Consider the following 18,825-nt stretch of genomic DNA (forward strand, 5'->3'; position numbering starts at 1 on the left):
TGCTGAACAGGGCTTGCAGTGCATTGAGGATTTCTATCCAACCTCCCTCCTCTCCAAAAGGCCAGTAGGCTCTGCGTGGGCAAGAGGCTGGGAACTGACGCTGCCTGAACAGCAGACCCCAACAGACCAAAGGGATATTCCATACCAGTGTGGTGTGCTCAGAAAGAAAAACTCAGGGAAAAGAGGAGGAAGTGGGGACATTTGTGGTGATGGCGTTTGTCTTCCCAAGCATGAAGCATGATGAGGCCCTGTGCTTCAGGGAGTCGCTGGACATCTGCCTGCTGATGGGAAGTAGTTAATGAATTCCTCTTCTTACTTTGCTGGTGTGCACAGCTTTTGCTTTCCCTATCAAACCATCATTAACTCAACTGATGTGTCTTTTTGCCTTCCTTCTCTTTCTCCCCATCGCACAGGAGAGGGAATTGAGTAAGAGTCTGCTGGCCAGGGTCAACCCACAACATCCTCATTTTTGTTACAGTTTTAGCCATCATAGTCCTGGAGCATGACTAAAGATAAGTAATACAGAACCCCCATATAGAAGTTTTGAGATAAAATTTGGAGCATTCTGACATAGACACTGTCTTGATGTCCAGCTTCCTCATTACACTTTTTTTTCCCCAAAAGACAGAATATTAATACTGAAGCACAAAATAATAGACCTTTCTTGTGCCCATCAAGAGTATTAATTCCTTTGAGTGGCCCAGTAAAAGACGCTGAACATCAAGCTGCTTGCACAAATTTTGCTTACACATTCACATCCTATTTGCTGGTTTTATCTTGCTGCTATGTAGCAGGCCATGTCTGTCTGGGCCACTGACAGAGTGAAGATTGAACCATGCAATGAAATTCACTGAGCCACTAAGTTCTTACACTGATGTCTGTCATGCAAGAGCAATTATCATTAGATCGGACTGAAGGCAAAAAGCCAAACAAATAATAGAAATACTCTAAAGACCAATATCTGTGACTATTACTTTGGAAGCCCAGAGTTCTAGAAACTGTTCTGTGGCTATACTGAAATGGTAATGAAGTAAATGAAAATGAAGAATGCAATATGTACTGCTTATAAACTCACTTGCTAATTTAAATATAGTAAAAATTCCGATGAGTTAAATTTGTATTTGCAAGGTTTATGCAGGATAAGGTATTCTCTGTCCTTCAGTAGCTGGCCTGAAACTGCTAAAGTCAACAAATTTGGGTCCAGCTCAATCAACAGATATGCAACCATGCTCATTCCTGATTCAATTCTGACCCAGACCAAGCTCTGATAATGCATAGATCTGAACACTCTGTCTCCATATGAATTAAAACATTCTATATTCATCTGTGAGTCCACTAATTTTAATAAGATTCCATCTACATTTAAGGGCTCTTGTTAATTGGAACACTACAGCATTTGGGTTCCAGGTGAAAAACTAACTAAATCTTTTCATTTTGGTAGTACTACCTTGAAAATGGTATAACAAACCTGTACAATCCCTTACCTGTATTATGCAATTTAAATTCAACAAACCAACTTTTATTAGGATCTTTTATACTCGATGTGGCAATAACAGATTTCTAAAAATTACTTCAATTTTACGTATTAATTTTCACATTAAAAATGAGATAATACTATCACATATTTTCAATGCTAATCTGCAGAAAGCACAGCAGCTATCATTACCAACTGTACATTACCATCAGCATATACTGAAGACTTGAGCCAAAATAATTTTTATCATCTCTTCATTCCGTAGAGGCTACAGAAATCTCAAAGGTAAAAGAAAGGAGATTTATCTTATAATTTTTTTCTGGTTCTTACTAAACTCATTTTGAGTCACTGTGGAAAAATGTAACAGGATGTGGAGAGCTACTAAGAAATAGACAAAAGTCAAAGTAAACACACAAGAGTGCTGAGTAAACACAAGAATGTAAATGATTCCTTGGAACACAAGGAATTATAAAATAATTTATAAGCTTGTGTTGAGCTTATAGTTGAGCTTAGTGAGACATCATCATGTAACAAAAAACTTCTACTTTACCTACATAAGAAAAACTATTTTCCTGTCAAAGTTCATCACAATAATTCTATAGGCATTTCCCTGAGACAGTCTAACACAAAAAGGTGGGGTTAAAATGAAATGCTAAACAAATAGAAAAGTTATCTTTAGTTTTACTTTTGCTCACCTGTTTGATAGCTGTTACAGTGATGACAAATAAAAGTGGAAGTCCGCTTGTAACTGGACTAGTAGGTGTATCAATAATTAACTGCAACAAAAGGAACAAATATCTTCAGGTTATATTTTTGTGAATGTAAGCAGTGAATTATTCAAACAAGATGTTTCAGGTAGTGTTTTCACCAGTATGTTACAAAGTACCAAAGACCTTTAATTATAAAGAACAGTACTTTAGTATAATTTTAAGGATTTTAGGGAGCTTTGGAGGCAAAACCACTGAGCGGCATTTGAAATCAGCATACTGCTGTTTTCTCATGTTATACAATACAGCTGTTCTTAAGCATGCAAGCAGTAAATCCTGAAATACTGAGCTGTGTCTTCTGTAATTATATAAGAAAGAGGTAGAATCCAGAGGAAATTAAGTTATTCTGAGAATCTGCACAGTTTTTCTTTCTATGCAGTCTAGCGTGTCAAGTGATAGAACTTTTCACTTAATCAATTTTTATTGTTTAATACATTTAAGTGTTGTGAATGGTTCAGAACAAAGACACTGAGAAAGCAGCAAACAAATTACTTGAGATAATAATTACAAAAACAAATATTTTATGTATTATGCTAAGCAAGAATTATATAAGCATCCATAATTTGTTTTCTCTACAGGCCTTGATAACTGTGCAGTTGAAAAATTTCTGCCATGGGATGATTCTGTTATACAAAAATGTAACTTTTAGCATAACTAATAGTATTTTATTATCAACAATTTGTAACAATGGTTTTACTCGTTTGGATGCTTGTTTACTACAAAATAAAAATTTAAAAATGACGCTCATTATATTTAACTTCATCAAGAGATGCCTCGCCATTCAATTATCAAACCAGTGATGGTGTCAATTTCTCTTTAGGTTAGATTCACATTTACAACCTGGGAATGAAATAAAACCTTTTTTGTCATATCAATAATTCAAAAAACTATCCAAGTTCAACCATTTACCTCCCCAGTCATAAAAACATTGGATTTTTTAACCTTTTTCAGTTGTTCAGTCTTTTAGGAAGAATCCAGAAATTTATTTAAAAATGGGGATAGCTTACCTGAACAAGAAAAATGATGAGAAAATAGAAGTTAGCTATTCTTCTGAACTGCTCAAACAAATTTTTCGGTATAAAGTTCCAAAATGTGTACTGAAAACAAATGCACAGATTATCACTGTTTGTGAGAGAAATATTATTCACATCTTTTGTTCAAAGAATCAGACAAATTCAGAAGTCACAATCTAAGATTAAACTAGACTAAAAATTGTCTTATTTTTGTTACTTTATTTAATAGTTCACTGATATGGGATCTTAATTGAAATCATGTATTCCTGGAACCATACCATTTGCTTCAGGTAGGACTTTGTGAATTGTGATAATCTTGGTACCTAGGGACTTAAGGTTTTTGAACAGTAACAATGCTCATCCAGAGATTCAGTTACAGAACAGCTCATTTGAAGATATTGAAGGATTTTTAAAAACATCTTAGTAGCTCCTAACATTATTTTTAATTCATTTCCATTTTATACGTGTGACTTCAGGAGGTATGTGGCACTCTGAGAGTTAATTATGAAGTCATAGCAAACTGAGTACTAAATAAAAGCTGCCAGCCCCTGTTCCTTGACTTTGATGCAAACATACTTCTCAAAATAAACTACAGCACTGCATAAGAGTACATGGCTGCATATTTCTCTAATGATCTTACAGATACCTAAGGCTTAATAAAATAAGGAACAGTATATAAAAGTGCAAACTGAAAATGCAAAAATTTCAAAGGAAAAAAACGTAGAAGTTAGGGAGGAAGGACCTCCTAAGGACCCCCCTGCAGGGGGTTCAACCTTACTTTGCTTATATAGCTCACTGTGTAGCTCCAAAAACTGGATCAGAGCATTGCTCTTTGGAATGCATGTGAAAAATGTCATCTAGAATTGAGTGAAAATGTATGAAAAATGGCTTAAGAAAAGTAACACTATTATCTTATTATTCAAATTCTCATTTGACATATCATAAAATGACAATTCCAGTGTAACTTTTGTTTTGAAGAAGACAGACTAAGAATCTTCCACTAATTATTTGCTCAGATTACACTGATACATACTGTTATGCAAACTATGCCATGAGCTATACATCTTCTGAATTTGGCCCTGAAAGCAAAGACAACCAGAGGTCTAGAAGGAAAGTACCTCAGTTCCATCTGAGGGTAAAAAGGATCTCCAAGAAACATGCCTTCTTTGTATGTGAAACCCCTACCATGCAGACTATAGAATCATAAAACTGCAGAATCACAGAAAGGTTTGGGTTAGAAGGAACCTTACAGCCCATTCAGTTCCACCCCCCTGCCACAGACAGGGACACCTCCCACCAGACCAGGTTACCCAAAGCACCCCCCTGCCCCATCCAGCCTGGCCTTGAACACCTCCAGGGAAGGGGCATCCACAGCTCCTCCTGGCAACCTGTGCCAGCGCCTCAGCACCCTATGAGGGAAGAATTTCTTATCTAACCTAGATCTACCCTCTTTTAGTTTAAAGCCATTATTCCTTGTGCTATCACTACACTCCCTGACAAAGAGTCCCTCTCCTGCTTTCTTTCCTGTAGCCCCCTTTGGATACTGGAAGACCACTGTTATGGTCTCCCTGGAGCCTTCTCTTCTCTGGGCTGAACAACCCCAACTCTCTCAGTATATCCTCGCAGGAGAGGTGCTCCAGCCCTCTGATCATCCTCCTGGCTCTCCTCTGGACTCACTCCAACAGCCCCATGCCCTTTTTACGCTGGGGTCCCCAGAGCTGAACGCAGCACTCCAGGTGGGATCTTGTGAGAGCAGAGCAGAGTGGGAGAATCACCTCCCTCACCCTGCTGGCCACGCTACTTTTGATTCAGCCCAGGATACGATTGCTTTCTGGGCTGCAAGCGCACATTGCCAGCTTGCGTTCAGTATTTCATTTACCAACACCCACAAGTCCTCTGCAGTACCATTCTCAACCCATTCATCTCCCAGTCTGTACTCATGTTAGGAATTTTCCTGAACCAGGTGCAGCACCTTGCACTTGGCCTTGTTGAACTTCCTGAGGTTCCCGTGGGCCTACTTCTCAAGCCTGTCCAGGTCCCTCTGGATGGCATCCTTTCTTTCTGTCACATCAACTGCATCACTCAGCTTGGTGTCATCCACAAAGCTGCTGATGGTTAAATCAATCCCCCTGTCCATGTTGCTAACAAAGATGTTTAACAATACCAGTCCCAATACAGACCCCTGAGCAATCCTTTTATTTGTTTGGTTTTAAAGCCTGCACATGCGTAGCTCATAGGAACAAAATGTTCTTTTTCTATGATGTCCCAAAAATCAGTATATATTCTAAATATTCCCTAAGTAAGCACTTACACTGCTTAAGAAGTTGTTTAAATATTGTATCACCTGTTAGCGAGCCAAAACCCATGCAAGCGTACATGCAAAAGCTGGGAAGTCAAGTGCTCTCCTCTTGCAATCAGAATACCTTCATCGGGCTGGAATGCTATTCACACTGCCCACTTCCCAGCTACTTGCTTTGGCTGCAGAGTTTTAGAAAGAACCAGTTAGACTTGATTAAGAATTCTCCTTGTACAATAGTCCCAGTCCTTTAAAGCTGCTGTTGTGATGTGTGACAATACAGAGAAGGGAAGTCCCAAACACGATTTCTGCCTGGTAGTGACAGACAGCAGTATCAGCAACAAGGAAACCTGTTCCTTATAATCTTACAGATACATCAGTGAGAAGCTGAAGTGGTGACAGTGATACAGACACACCAACAAAATGTAAGTTAGCACACCACTAGAGCCGACTGCTGTGGTGATCTCACCAGACTCTTCAACAGCTACCCACAGCAATAAAGCTCCGACTGGTTGGTTTTGTACCTCTGATGACTGTAGGCATAGAGGTTGCAAGCCACAACAGAGACATCCAAATAATTTTTCTTTTTTCTCTATCATCAAAATACCACATTTCTTCTCTAATTTCTGAAAACAATACGCATAAAATCATATGTAGTGTAACACAAACTTACAATTCCAGTCATGGAAAGACGGGATTAAGTCAATCACGGCTTGAGATGAACCTATTCAGAGTTGGGTTTGTTGCCCGGTGATATACTACAGCTTTTGACACACACCTAGAAGGAACACACTAAGTCTATACTTAGAAGAATGTATCCCTGGACTGCAGAAATGATGCCAGATCTTTTGCTCCACATTTTTGCTACTCCAGTGTTCAGAAAACATCCTAAGAAGTGAAACAACTTAAGAGAAGGTTATCACGTGAAATCTTCCCAGAAGCATTACTACTGTAACTAAACAAAATTAGTGGCTCCAAAGAGGTTCTTAAGAGGTTCCTAACCACTTCTTTGTTACCTCTGGCCACTACAGTTTGACAAATAGTTTAAACCTACAAAATAGCTCTCTGTTGCAAAAATATAAACTCCACTGGGCCACGTAAAATGTACTTTGAAGTGTCATCTTCAGTTACTTTCTATCATGTAAATAATGGTATGTGAGAATGAACTGGTTATAGTAATTCTGTGTTTTCAACATTATCTTTGATTAACTACAAAATTATGTCTATTTTCTAATCTTAATGCATTTATTTCATTATGAATCTTTGCTTGCAGAAAAGAAAAAAATAGGTTTCAGTTTAGAACTGCTTGCATTTTTCTGGTTTGCAATAACTTTCTGTTTAAACGTGCTAGTGTGTTTAACTAAAGATGTGCTGGCAGCATATTTTTGTGAGACGAGATATTTAAAACACCGGAAAGTCAAGTAAGTTAGTTAAAACAACCTGTAAAAAAGTTTGAATGTTCATCTTTACCCAAAGTATCTGATCTTCCTTATATTCCAACTTCAATCTACTGCTTTCCCAGTGAAGCAGTGTTCTTTCCTGCAGCTTCACCTTTCCTCACCATCTCTCTTACCTCAATAAATATGAACATACTGGGAGCAGACCATTCTGGGAGCAGACCATACTGGGAGCAGAAAATCATAGAAAGGTTTGGGTTGGTCGCGACCCTTAAGGATCATCTAGTTCTAACCTACCAATGCCATGGGCAGGGACACCTCCCACCAGACCAGGTTGCCCAAAGCCCCATCCAGCCTGGCCTTGAACACCTCCAGGGATGGGGCAGCCACAGCTTCTCTGGGCAGCCTGTGCCAGGGCCTCACCACCCTCAGCAATGAAGAATTTCTTCCATATCTAATCTAAACCTACCCTCTTTTAGTTTAAAGCCATTCCCCCTCGTCCTATCACTCCACTCCCTGACAAAGAGTCCCTCCCCAGCTTTCCTGTAGGCCCTTTTAGGTACTAGGAGGTCACAATGAAGTTTGCCTGAAGCCTTCTCTTCTCCAGGCTAAACATCCCCAGCTCTCTCAGCCTGTCTTCAAGGAGGAGCTGCTCCAGCCCTCTGATCATCCTCATGGTTCTCCTCTGAACTCAGTCCAAGAGCTCCGTGTCCTTCTTGTGTTGGGGCCCCAGAACTTAATGCAGCACTCCCAGTGGGATCTTGTGATACCTAAGCAGAAGGGGAGAATCACCTCCCTTATGCTGCTGGCAACACTTCTGTTGATGCAGCCTAGGATGTGGCTGTCTTTCTGGGCTGCAAGCGCACATTTTTATGGTCTGAGAGATGTTATGTAAAATAGATGTTCCTTTTAACACAAAGTGTTTTGAAACTTTATTTTCATTGAACATCATAAATTTTAGTATAATCCTTCGTTATACTGCATTTCAGACATACAAAGTACACTTGTATTCTGTCTATTCTTCACAGAAGAAGTAACAATTTTTTAAAGATTTTAGGCAAGAAAGAAAGATCACTAAGATGCCTAGACAGATCTTGCCCTTTCCTCACTCCCCCAAACACCAGTCGCTCAGACCAGAATCTACAAATTGATGGTTAACATTTAACCGCCATAATCACTCCCAGGAGAAACTACAGAGTAGCTGCCGCTCAGAACAAGATCTCATGACTCTGTTCAAGGCACTTGCTCTACTCTAGCAAGGCAGGAACAAAATAAAAGCCTCTGAAGAAAAGACATTAAATATGTTCATTTTTAGTATCTCAGATTGTGTGCAGGTAGAGAGCTAATACCACCTGATATCCTCTGATATTTTCTAGTCACACTTTCTGTAAACTCTGAAAAACATTGTGAAAAAAGGGTATGTATAAAACTATAATTCGCTTAAAGGAAATAAATGTATCCGAACAGTAATGCCCTCAAAGCTTTTAAGTTGGGGAAGGCTTAACTAAACTTTTTTAATAGCTGCATAAAAGAGATCAAAGGACCTATGAATTTTACAGACAATGCGTAATATGTTAGACAGCAAGTAGTAGAGCTGTGTTCATCTCTAAGATGAATAGATGCATCTCAAGCACTGAGCAAGGAACATAAAATCAGTCTGTCTTAAGTCAAAAGAGCATAATTTAAGTAGATTTTCTTTCAATTTATTATCGTGATAGTACCTGCAGGGCTGATGCATTTCTGTAACTGTGTGCTTGCCAACCTTATTCACACCTCAGCAGTATTCCCAGCTACAGGCACCTGCCCCATCTTACTAACTCTTCTATCCTGTCACTTTGCTAATGCCTCGTTGGCTTGCAGCCTTGCTGGAGCCAGTCCCATGTATTCAAAAATATAAAACAGGGTCCTCATAACTATGAGCTGATTTAGTTTTAAACATTGCATTTTGATCTTTTCATTTGATATCTCCATTTCAGATTTTTGGCTCACATCTCAAGCTTCTCTTTTCATCCTAAGAGACAAATACTTTCTTAAGTAAAGGTTTCTCATGTAATTACTTGACATAAAAAGCTGGAGCTGTAAAAAAAATAAAAAACACTCCATTTTGCATTATTGAATTCTGTCAACATCTCATTTTTTTATAGCGTATTTTTTGTATTTGTTTTCCAATAGTCATTGTCGCCCTGCTAACCTGCTCCGATTTCATATTCTGACACTCCTCTCCCTCAATACTATTAGATACTTTTCACTGTTTCTTGTAGGTGCTTACAACTATTCTGCCAAAAATTTCCCTGTGTTGCTTCAGTCCTGGTTTGCAGACATCCTGCTGTGCTGAATTCTAAATCCTTCTGCAAAACAAGATCCACCTTCAGGAAAAATAAACTCAGGGAAGAACAGAAAAAAGCTAAACAATAAATGCTTGCAGTCACTTCAACTTTTTCAATGTCTTTCTTTTAATAAGTCCAGAAACGTGCACAAGACTTAAGCACGATCATAGGAACTTCAGTATTGTTAATATAGAGACTTTTATGGTACCTATCAATTATCTGGAGATGATATAGTCTTAAGCTGCCAGTTTAACAGCCGGACACGTGTATGTGTGCATATATATGCATATATTTTATAACTACATAAATATTACATACACACACATAGCCATCCTCCTTCAACAGAATAGATAAAAAGAACCGATCAAAAGTTTGACAATTTCTTTAAAATTAGTTTTATTTATATCAGTATTATTTTTTTAAACAATTTGTCGAAGTTTAATAGATCAGAGAATTGGCAGAGGCAACTATAATAACTGTGGAAGAAGAAAATCAAGTTAGCTGAAGTCCTAAGCACTGAGTTCAGGCCTGTTTATCTCAAGAGACTTGCTTTTATAACTGTATCAGAAGTTTGCAGCAGAACTGATCCATGATATTTGATGTGCTAAATCAGTCTCACCTCTCTACCTTCTTCAGACAAAAAGTTTCAGACATCTATACTTACATAAGACTCGATAAAAATGGAATTGTAACATCCACAGAATTCTGAAAAGCACTTTGCAATGTATAGAAAACAACTTTGAATGAATATAGAAAAAGTAGTTAGCTATATTTTAGTAAAGATATAAACTTGAACTTCATCTGCACACTGTTTGTGACTCCAGTAAGGGAGACACCCTTGTTTCTCCACACCACATGATGTAGGGCAGGTTACATCACATCAATCACAGTAACCTCTGTTAAATGTAGGGCTTTTGCATGTGATTAAGAGTCACATGTATACTTGGAGTGCAGAAATGAAACTGATTTGGGGAAATTAGTTCAAATGGTGTGCACACATTCAGGGTCTCTCAGGTCAAGGGTAGCAAGCATGCAGGGGAAGGCTCTAATGCCCAGTGAGGCGCACACATCACGATAGTCATAAATTTGATCTCTTAACTGTCAGACTAGTGAATGTAGGAGCATGAATAGATTAACATTTTGTTATATGGTCCCTTAAAAACAGTTAGTGGTAAAATAGGATTCCTACTACAAAAAATAGTATTCCTACTACAAAACAAGCATTTTATCTTTCATAGCTCTCTGTTAATATAGTCAATTTCATCAGATTCATCAGATAGCATGATTCCTGTTCCTGTATCTTCAGGAAATCCTCTGACAAATGCATCCTCCAGCATCTGAAATATTATTCAATTACAATTAAAAAAAAAAAAAAGCTTACAGTAAGGATGACTGTCTAAAGATACAAGTCTCAGAGAGCATTAGCAAAAGAGATGTGAGACAGTGAATGAGGGCAAACAAGCTTCACTTTCTCACATATAAAGTGTGGAGAATTACACCCATCCTTAAGTTTTCTTCCTTCTTCTCCCTCACCCCTCTTACCCCATCCCTAAAGTGCAGACTTCATATTTGTATGAAAAACTTAACTCTGCCCCAGCCGAGAATAAAAGATGGTTGTTAATCCTGGACTGAGTTAGTGGGAAGGCAAATGGCTTCTCCTGGGAACACAAGAGGGTTGCAGGGAGCCATTATTCTGGAAATCCCATGCTGAAGAGGGTCATGAAGAGCTTGCAGCTCTTCTTAGTTCTCTCTAGGTACTGGGGGTTTTCCCTGAAGAAAACTGTATTATCGTGCACTCCGTCCCATCACAGGTACTGCTGCCTCTGAGCTGGCACCAGAGAGCGAGCTGATTCATTTAGAAGCATATGAGACTGACTGTAGATTGAGACCATTTACTCTTCTTTACTGCTGACAGCTCTTGCCCCACTCACCCTTAGGGACAGCTGGGCAAACCTGACTATTTAACTCTTGCAGCATCAAATCTACCTTCTGTGCCAGCCAGCACAGCTGCGAGCAGGTGGAGTGCCAGGGCACAAGGTGGGAGCTCTGCATTGTGGCTGCTTTTAGAGCAGATCAATATGTCCACACTGAAAGGCACACAAAACTTTCCCTGCACCGGTACCTACCCATGCGCATTTACGTCTACCAGACCTCTCTGCCCCACAAGGCATGCTGTACAAATATTTGCATTTCACACAGATGACCATGCCAGTTCCCATTGTGGGCCTAGGATGCTTTTTTGAATTTCAAATATCACTGCTCAGGGCTGTGTTTGAACTCCTCAACTTAGAGCTGCTGTGTCACGTCCCTGTAGAGGCCAGACAAATCCTCACAGTTATGAAGTATGACCTTGGAGAGGTCTGGGACAGCCTGAGTCTCTTCGGGGTTCTAAGTAGCACTGTAGGGCGGAGGTATTTTAATATTTTAATAAGCTTCAGAATTAAGATTTCTTCCAACTGTGGCAAAAAAGGAGAAATTAGAGCCTCACTGCCTCCAGTCTTTGTGGTTTAATAGCATGACGCTGGAAGGAAGTGCTGCATGGAAGCAAGCATGAATGTCTGCTGGAAGAAGGCAACGTTTCAACATCCTCTGAAACATGCCAGAGTTACTTAGCTTTATTTATCTATTAGTCACTGAGATCAAGATGACTCACAATTAATCAGATTAGCACTGAAAGTAGCTAAGCTTCTGCTTTCAATTTGATAGGACTCTCAACATGCAGCATTATCGTTTCAGGCGATTCTCATACAAATCAGTGTTTGGATCAGTATGTGAAGAGAAGCCCCAAGGAAGCATGCAAGCAACCGAAGAGGTTTGTGAAACAAAATGTTTTGTGAAACGCGGGAGTATTCTGGTCAGTGAACATTGTCATAAAGCATTTCAAAGCAGGAGTTGGTAATAGTATTGTTTTGCCATCCAGAATTCACATTATTGCTTCTTTTTAAGAACCTACACAGGAAATAAAGCTATAGTACCAGTCTGCATTTCATAGTTTCATATAGTAATTTAAATTGAATGAAATCTTTTTGCAAGGACAAGCTCTTCAAGTAACTGTTCTACGTCCACTGTAGAATAAATTTTGCATTTCACTTGTAGTCTTATCCCTCTACTTTCAGCACTGTCTTTCTGGAGGCTTAAGCTCTACTGCTTCCAGTTAAGTGACAGAGGCCCAAGTGTCTTTTGTAGCTGTAAAAACTGTACAAAATGATGACAGTAAAAGTTTGCAGCTAGACAGGTTCACCAAGGCAAAATAGTATGGACTGTTTACCCACAAACTGAAAACAAGAATGAAAGTTATGTTTACATAGCTTCCAAACCCAAAGTTTTTGTAAATCTCTGAGTGGTACAGAAAAAACAATTAGTCCTCCTACAGAGTTCCCACTGTTCCTGAATTTGTCAGTTGTTTGACACACTGGAATGTCTGATCCTTCACTCAGGATCACTCACTGTCTTGGCATCTCTGATATCTTTAGTTCTTGTGGTTCATCCTTTAGGTTATCTGTCTAAAACAGTAAGCAGCTGTCATTAAACATGTTCTCACAGGACTTCTTTAACACTGCTCTCTCCAAGATTTTAGTTTTCTACGTGACTTCTCCTCTGTTCAAGAAATACAAACGTATTTATCCAATTATTAGTTCACTGATTCAGCTAGAATTGAATTTGCAAATACCTACTTTGTCTACAAATGAACGAGATTCCTGAAACACAGCAGTTCTATGAAAATACCACATCAATGTCAGGGAAAGGAAATGGTATGTTACAAATTACTAACAAATGAAAAAAGAAAGACTTATGCCATTGTATAAACCCATAGTTAGCCTATACATTGAAAGCTCTGTGCATTTCTCAATCTTAAAACTCTACAGCTTGCTTGTGAAAAGGTACAGACAAATCTGAGCAAAGGCACAAACCAGCTTCTGTACAGGATTGTTGAACAGACCAAAATTATTCAGCCTGGAAAGGAATATGGCAGAAGACCATTAACAGAATCAAGAAGATAAACAGCATACTGGTTGTTCTCAGATTCAAGAACTTGTAGTCGTCATATAAAATGAGGAAGTGGGAATTTCAAAATGAAGGTTTATAGTTTTATTTGGCAAACACTTCTACAGTTTAATTGTGCATTAAATATGTATTCTGAAAATACAAGTAGGTTCAAAATGCACTGAAGAAATTCAGTCTAGAAATTCATTAAAAGCAATTCTAGAAATTCATTAAAAGCAATTAAATACAAAGTCATCGCTTTTGGCTCACAAATGGCTAAATCACAGATCAGCAAATACTACCAGAGTGCTGAGGCACTGGCACAAGTTTCCCAGAGAAGCTGTGGCTGCCCCATCCCTGGAGGTGTTCAAGGCCAGGCTGGATGGGGCTTTGGGCAGCCTGGTCTGGTGGGAGGTGTCCCTGCCCATGGCATGGGGTTGGAACTGGTTGGGCTTTAAGGTCCCTTCCAACCCAAACCTTTCTGTGATACTAAGATTCAGTTGACGGCAAGTATCACTCTGTGCTTACTTGTCCTTGCTTTCTTACCTAGGCATCTACCACTGGTGCTAGAGGGGCCGTTGACAATTCTTACGTCATTGTATTAACTGGTCTGGCACATCCACATGCTTCTATGTATGTAAAGATATCCTGTGCTTACTGCTTGGGATACTCTGAGCACAACATAAGTATGAAGTGTGGACCTTAAGCAAGTTTCATATTAATTATTTTGTAATTTGTCGCTCTTTAGAAGTAAAAATGATAAAAACTTGATGTTATGCTGATTCAGAAGAAGGAAGAAAAGGTTGATTTCCACCAAATTCTTTTAACTGCTACTGCTATAAAATTTAACTTATCTTTTTGAAACAGTTTTAATAATCAGTAAATACTTTCAAAATGTGAAAACTTTTCAATGAAAAAAGCAAATAAGCTCCTGCCACTTCAATTACTTTTTTTCCCCCCTCATTTGAAACATTAGGATTTTTCTACCAGCTTATATTTGGCCACGCTGCATCACTATCTTATGACAACTCCAATCAAGGACACACAACAGCTACATTAAAGGCTGACAGCTCCTGCAGGTAAAGTAGCAAAAAAACAGAACATAAGAATCCACCTTACAAAGATCACTAACTTTGAACATAAGGCAACTACATGCACAAGCCAAAGGAGAAATTTTTGCTTCTTACTGTTTCAGCACAGCCTTTTTATAATACATCATTAAAAATCATAACTGAATTATAACACATCAAACCAAAAGAGCATTTTTGCCTGCCCAAGGTCTGTTTAGATATAATTTTTCACCACCAGGAATATGCCGTTAAGCTGAGCATTAACCACATTTCACAGTGACACTGCAATATACAAGAAATATCCCTATGTACTGGAATCAAATTATTATCTTGCTGACAACAGGAAGTTTACCTCTGAAGGAAGAGCTTTTGCCTTTCCTAGTTATTTCAAGCAGCTGTATTTATTCAGGACATTTGGACCTGGTGCTTAGGGACAAGATTTAGTGGGTGACATTGGGAGTAGGGCAATGGCTGGACCAGATGATCTTGGAGGTCTTTTCCAACCTTAATGATTCTGCGATTCTACAGTAACGCAGTACAATTGATGAGGTTTCCTCATGGTTTTGAGCTACCCTTTTTAGAAACTCGGTTTGTCTTAACTTGGCAAAAGTTGTACTTGGAAGTTCAGAGTTTCTCATCCTTGAAGAACAATCATCTTCTTTCCTGTATAAGCATTAAAGTCCGATAAAACCACAGCTGAAAGTTACCGTCTATCTTACTGATGAAGGACTACAAAAATATCCTTCATGGTTGAAGTAATATTATACAGAGTGCTTGTGTGCATGTATCTTTATTTTAATCTAACAACTATGAATTTACCATCGTAATTTCGTACGTTTCATCATTTTTCAGAAAGTTTAAAGCCGTGTTTATTAAGCTGCATTAGGTGCCCCTGCGGAAGGTTTCTAAGGGAGCGGATGACAAGGACAGAGTGAAAGGTTATGAGCTAACTGGCTTACAGAACCAGAATCAATGCAAGCCAAGTCAGGGTAGTGCTTTACCCAGTCCGTCTGGGAAGGAACACGTGAATAATTGAGTTTACTTGAAAGAGACAGTGCAGACAAGTTCTCATATAAAAACAACTGTCATTAAAGCTGACCTTTAAGCAGTCTAAGGAACTGTACAAGATTATAAAGGATTTATATAAATTATTCCCTCTTGAAATAATCACCGTTTACTTTTACAATGAAGGCTTAGATTATTTATTTAAAGTGCAACAACTTTAATAAACAAACAAGAAGTTTGAGAAATATAGATAAATAGCTGAAATATAGATAACTAGCTGAAATCCTACATATTTAATAATGGCTGGCAAGGATCCTTAGCTCAATTGCACGCTAAACCATACTTCAAACCATACTGCAAACCATGGCAACTTGAATCTTCCAATTTTACTATCAAAAAAGATGTTTGACATCTTCCAGAATGTAGTAGAATCTTTATATTTCAAAAAAAAAAAATGTTGGCAGTAACTTACTGCTTTATTTATGCATATCCCAGATGACATGCAGGAGACGAAAACATACGCAAAGTGTCACACAAGTACAAAGATCTGCGAAAACTGTGTTTAGTCTTCAATAATCTAAGATGTAATACAAATTGACATGTGGAGCACAGGATTTCCCCTTGTACTAGTTTGGTCATACTCCACTTAGATTTTTTACTTCATTGCCTTTTGAATAGTCTATCTAATTGAAGATGCCTAGACACTAGGCTGTTTGTCTAGGCACAGTGTCTTTGAATGAAGTAAGAAGGTAGGAAAAACTGTAGTCAAGGAAGGCAATAAAATACAAAAAATCATGTTAAGAAATGAGACTGTTTGAGAGAAGTACAGGTTTTATTACAGCTTCACCATACATTAATGGAAGGCAAGTGTTCAGATCCACTAAGGTATGAGAGCCTTCAGCCCCTTGAGATTACAAAGCTAGTCTAGTAAGCTTCTTAAAGTTATCCTGTGGATCTAAGCCACTGTTTAAACAGAATTTTTCCCAGTAAAAGAGCTATTTCCTAACTGGGTTGCAGGTGTACATTCATGAAGATTAAGATCTGAGCACATGAAAAACATGAAGTTCTTGGGGAGTTCGCCATACAGGAAGCTGCAAGTATTCAGTTTTCTACGCCACTGGAGGAACAGACCTTTGCTAAAGCAACCCAGTCAGTATAAACCAGCAACTGAGATGTTCGCAGAAAACTGCTGAAGCAGAAGGAGCAAGTTAACTAGTTAGAGTGAGGGGCAACTGGAAGGTTTCTAAAGGGCATAAATGCATCATAACTACCAAGAATGATTCCCTTATAGATGGGTAACAAAATCGATTTCAAAAGGTTTCTGTCAGTCTGAGCTTTTGAAGGGAACAGCTCTGTTATTGTGGAGATCACTTTCTCTGATCATAGTATTTCTAGTACTTTGAGGTGGTGCTCTAGATTACCAAGGATATGGTCATACCCTGGGAAGATGTTTTTTACTCCAGCATCACCCCAAATGAAAATGACTTGCTCACTCCTTTGTGAAAAAACACAGCATCGTTCTAAGACTTTGCTACGTAAAACATTAAACAACAACATGAACAGGAATAAAATTACTCATCCAGAGGCAATCTGGCAATTAGTTTTTGTGGAAGAAATCTGAGACACACTCATTTTACCTTTGCCAGTCATGGTATAGGAGAAATATAGGAAGTATAGGAAGGAAACCTTGGGGGAAATAAATGAACACATGTACCATAACTGAAGCTGATTTATGTAAATGAGTTAAAGAACACTTTTACAATACGATACCTTTGATGAGACTATCCTGTTATCTGGAAATCTCTGTGGAATGTATGCTTCAGTGCCGGGAGGTGGTTCACGATGCCCCACATAAATAGTCCGACTGTCCACCCAATTCTCTTCTCCAGCACACTATGGGGGGAAAAAAGTCACATCAGTTCACTTTGTATTTCTGCAGTAAGATGACTCACAGACTGAATTAACTAATCAGGTGTCTAATCATCAGTGCACACAGAGCCATCAACACGTGACCCCTTACTTACCTTCCCCCTAATTTCTCTGTACAATCAAGACCACTAAAAGACAAATCTAAGTCAATTGTCCAAATTCATCAACTGCACCAAACACCACTTTCCCCAAGGCAAAATAAAAAATAAAAAAATAAAATCCATGAAAATTGCTATTCTTTTTAGTTTTATAACTGAACAAAGAAGAATGGTTTAAGATTCTCAGTCAAATTAGTTATTAACCAAGTGGTCACTACTCATTTTACCACTAATAAAAATCAAACTTGAGATGTTTTTTATACGACAAGTACAATCTCATTTTTAACACTAGCCAGCCATAATATGTTTTTTTTTATTTGCAGAAAAAAAATGTCTTTGTCTTTGTTTCTAGAAAGAAGCCCTGTGTTCTCTGAAATACAAGCAGTAATGATTTCCTGAGACACACAGCAAGTTTAGGGAACCTTAGACTGCCAGAAAAGAACTCAGCTTGTCAGCTCAGAATTCCTTGCTCTTTAATGAAAGCTGTGTCTGCAAGTAAAGAAAAGTAGATGAGAGAAATCTTCCTATTCGTTCGTGAAAACCCCCATCTATATCTTAATTAGTAATTTTAAACTTTCAAGTCACTGCAAAAAAAAAAGCACAACTCACTGCAGAAAAACACTTGCATAAAAACAAAAGGACCAATTTTTTTTTTAGGGACTTGGATTGTAAAATGTTCATCCCTTAGTCTACAGTTTTATTAATTCCCATCTACCATATGAAAAATACTTCAGGTAGAGAATACATTTCATGATCCCTTGATCTGCATGGAGATACCATGCATCAGCTACTTTAACATCATCACTAGGCCAGTGTGGAGTAAATTAAATGTTTAAATGTGTAACCAATTTACAATTAAAATCTGTTTTATGCTGTAATGATGCATATACGTATACATCCATTAAGTGTATGTCCTCGTTTTGGCTGGGATAGCTACTGTGAAGAATGTTAACACTTATATGGGGCTACGCTTTGGATTTGTGATGAAAATAGCAGTGATAACACACCAACATTTTAGTTGTTGCAGGGCAAGGCTTACACTGACTCCAGGACCGTCCAGCTTCTCATGCTGCCCTGCCAGCAGCCAAGACCGCTGAACCAAACTGGCCCAAAGGGATATCCCATACCATATGGCATCGTGCTCAGCAATAAAAGTTGGGGGAAAAGGACAGCAGGGGGGCGGGATGATAAGAGTTATGATGTTCGTGTTCCCAAGTAAATGTTACATGTGACGGAGCCCAATGTTCCTGCCTAGACATTTGTCTCCCAACGGGAAACAGCAAATTAATTCCTTGTTTTGCTTTGCTTGCATGCAGTTTTTGCTTTATCTACTAAATAGTCTTTATGTCAACTCATGAGTTCTCACAACTTTACAAATGAGACGGAAGCTTCTTTTCTGCATCTACGACATCTTTGTCTATATAGTACAGTAAATACTGCCCCAAAGTCCTCCTGGGCACTGGTG

The 18,825-nt window shown here is 38.5% G+C and overlaps 1 protein-coding gene across 4 annotated transcripts in view; it reads right to left on the bottom strand.

Annotated features, from left to right (window-relative positions):
• The window catches only part of ATP11A (ATPase phospholipid transporting 11A), a 127,579-nt gene that overhangs the window by 49,229 nt on the left and 59,525 nt on the right, over positions 1-18,825 (bottom strand). For all 4 annotated transcript variants that reach the window (XM_083835064.1, XM_083835063.1, XM_083835062.1 and 1 more), the window contains exons 2-4: positions 17,104-17,226; positions 3,249-3,338; positions 2,170-2,250 (exon numbers count right to left, since the gene is read on the bottom strand). In XM_083835064.1, the coding sequence (XP_083691190.1) occupies positions 2,170-2,250; positions 3,249-3,338; positions 17,104-17,226 (294 nt within the window). The remainder of the gene's footprint in view (positions 1-2,169; positions 2,251-3,248; positions 3,339-17,103; positions 17,227-18,825) is intronic.

Source organism: Anser anser (assembly GCF_964211835.1).
Source record: "Anser anser genome assembly, chromosome: 1".
Classification (NCBI taxonomy): domain Eukaryota; kingdom Metazoa; phylum Chordata; class Aves; order Anseriformes; family Anatidae; genus Anser; species Anser anser.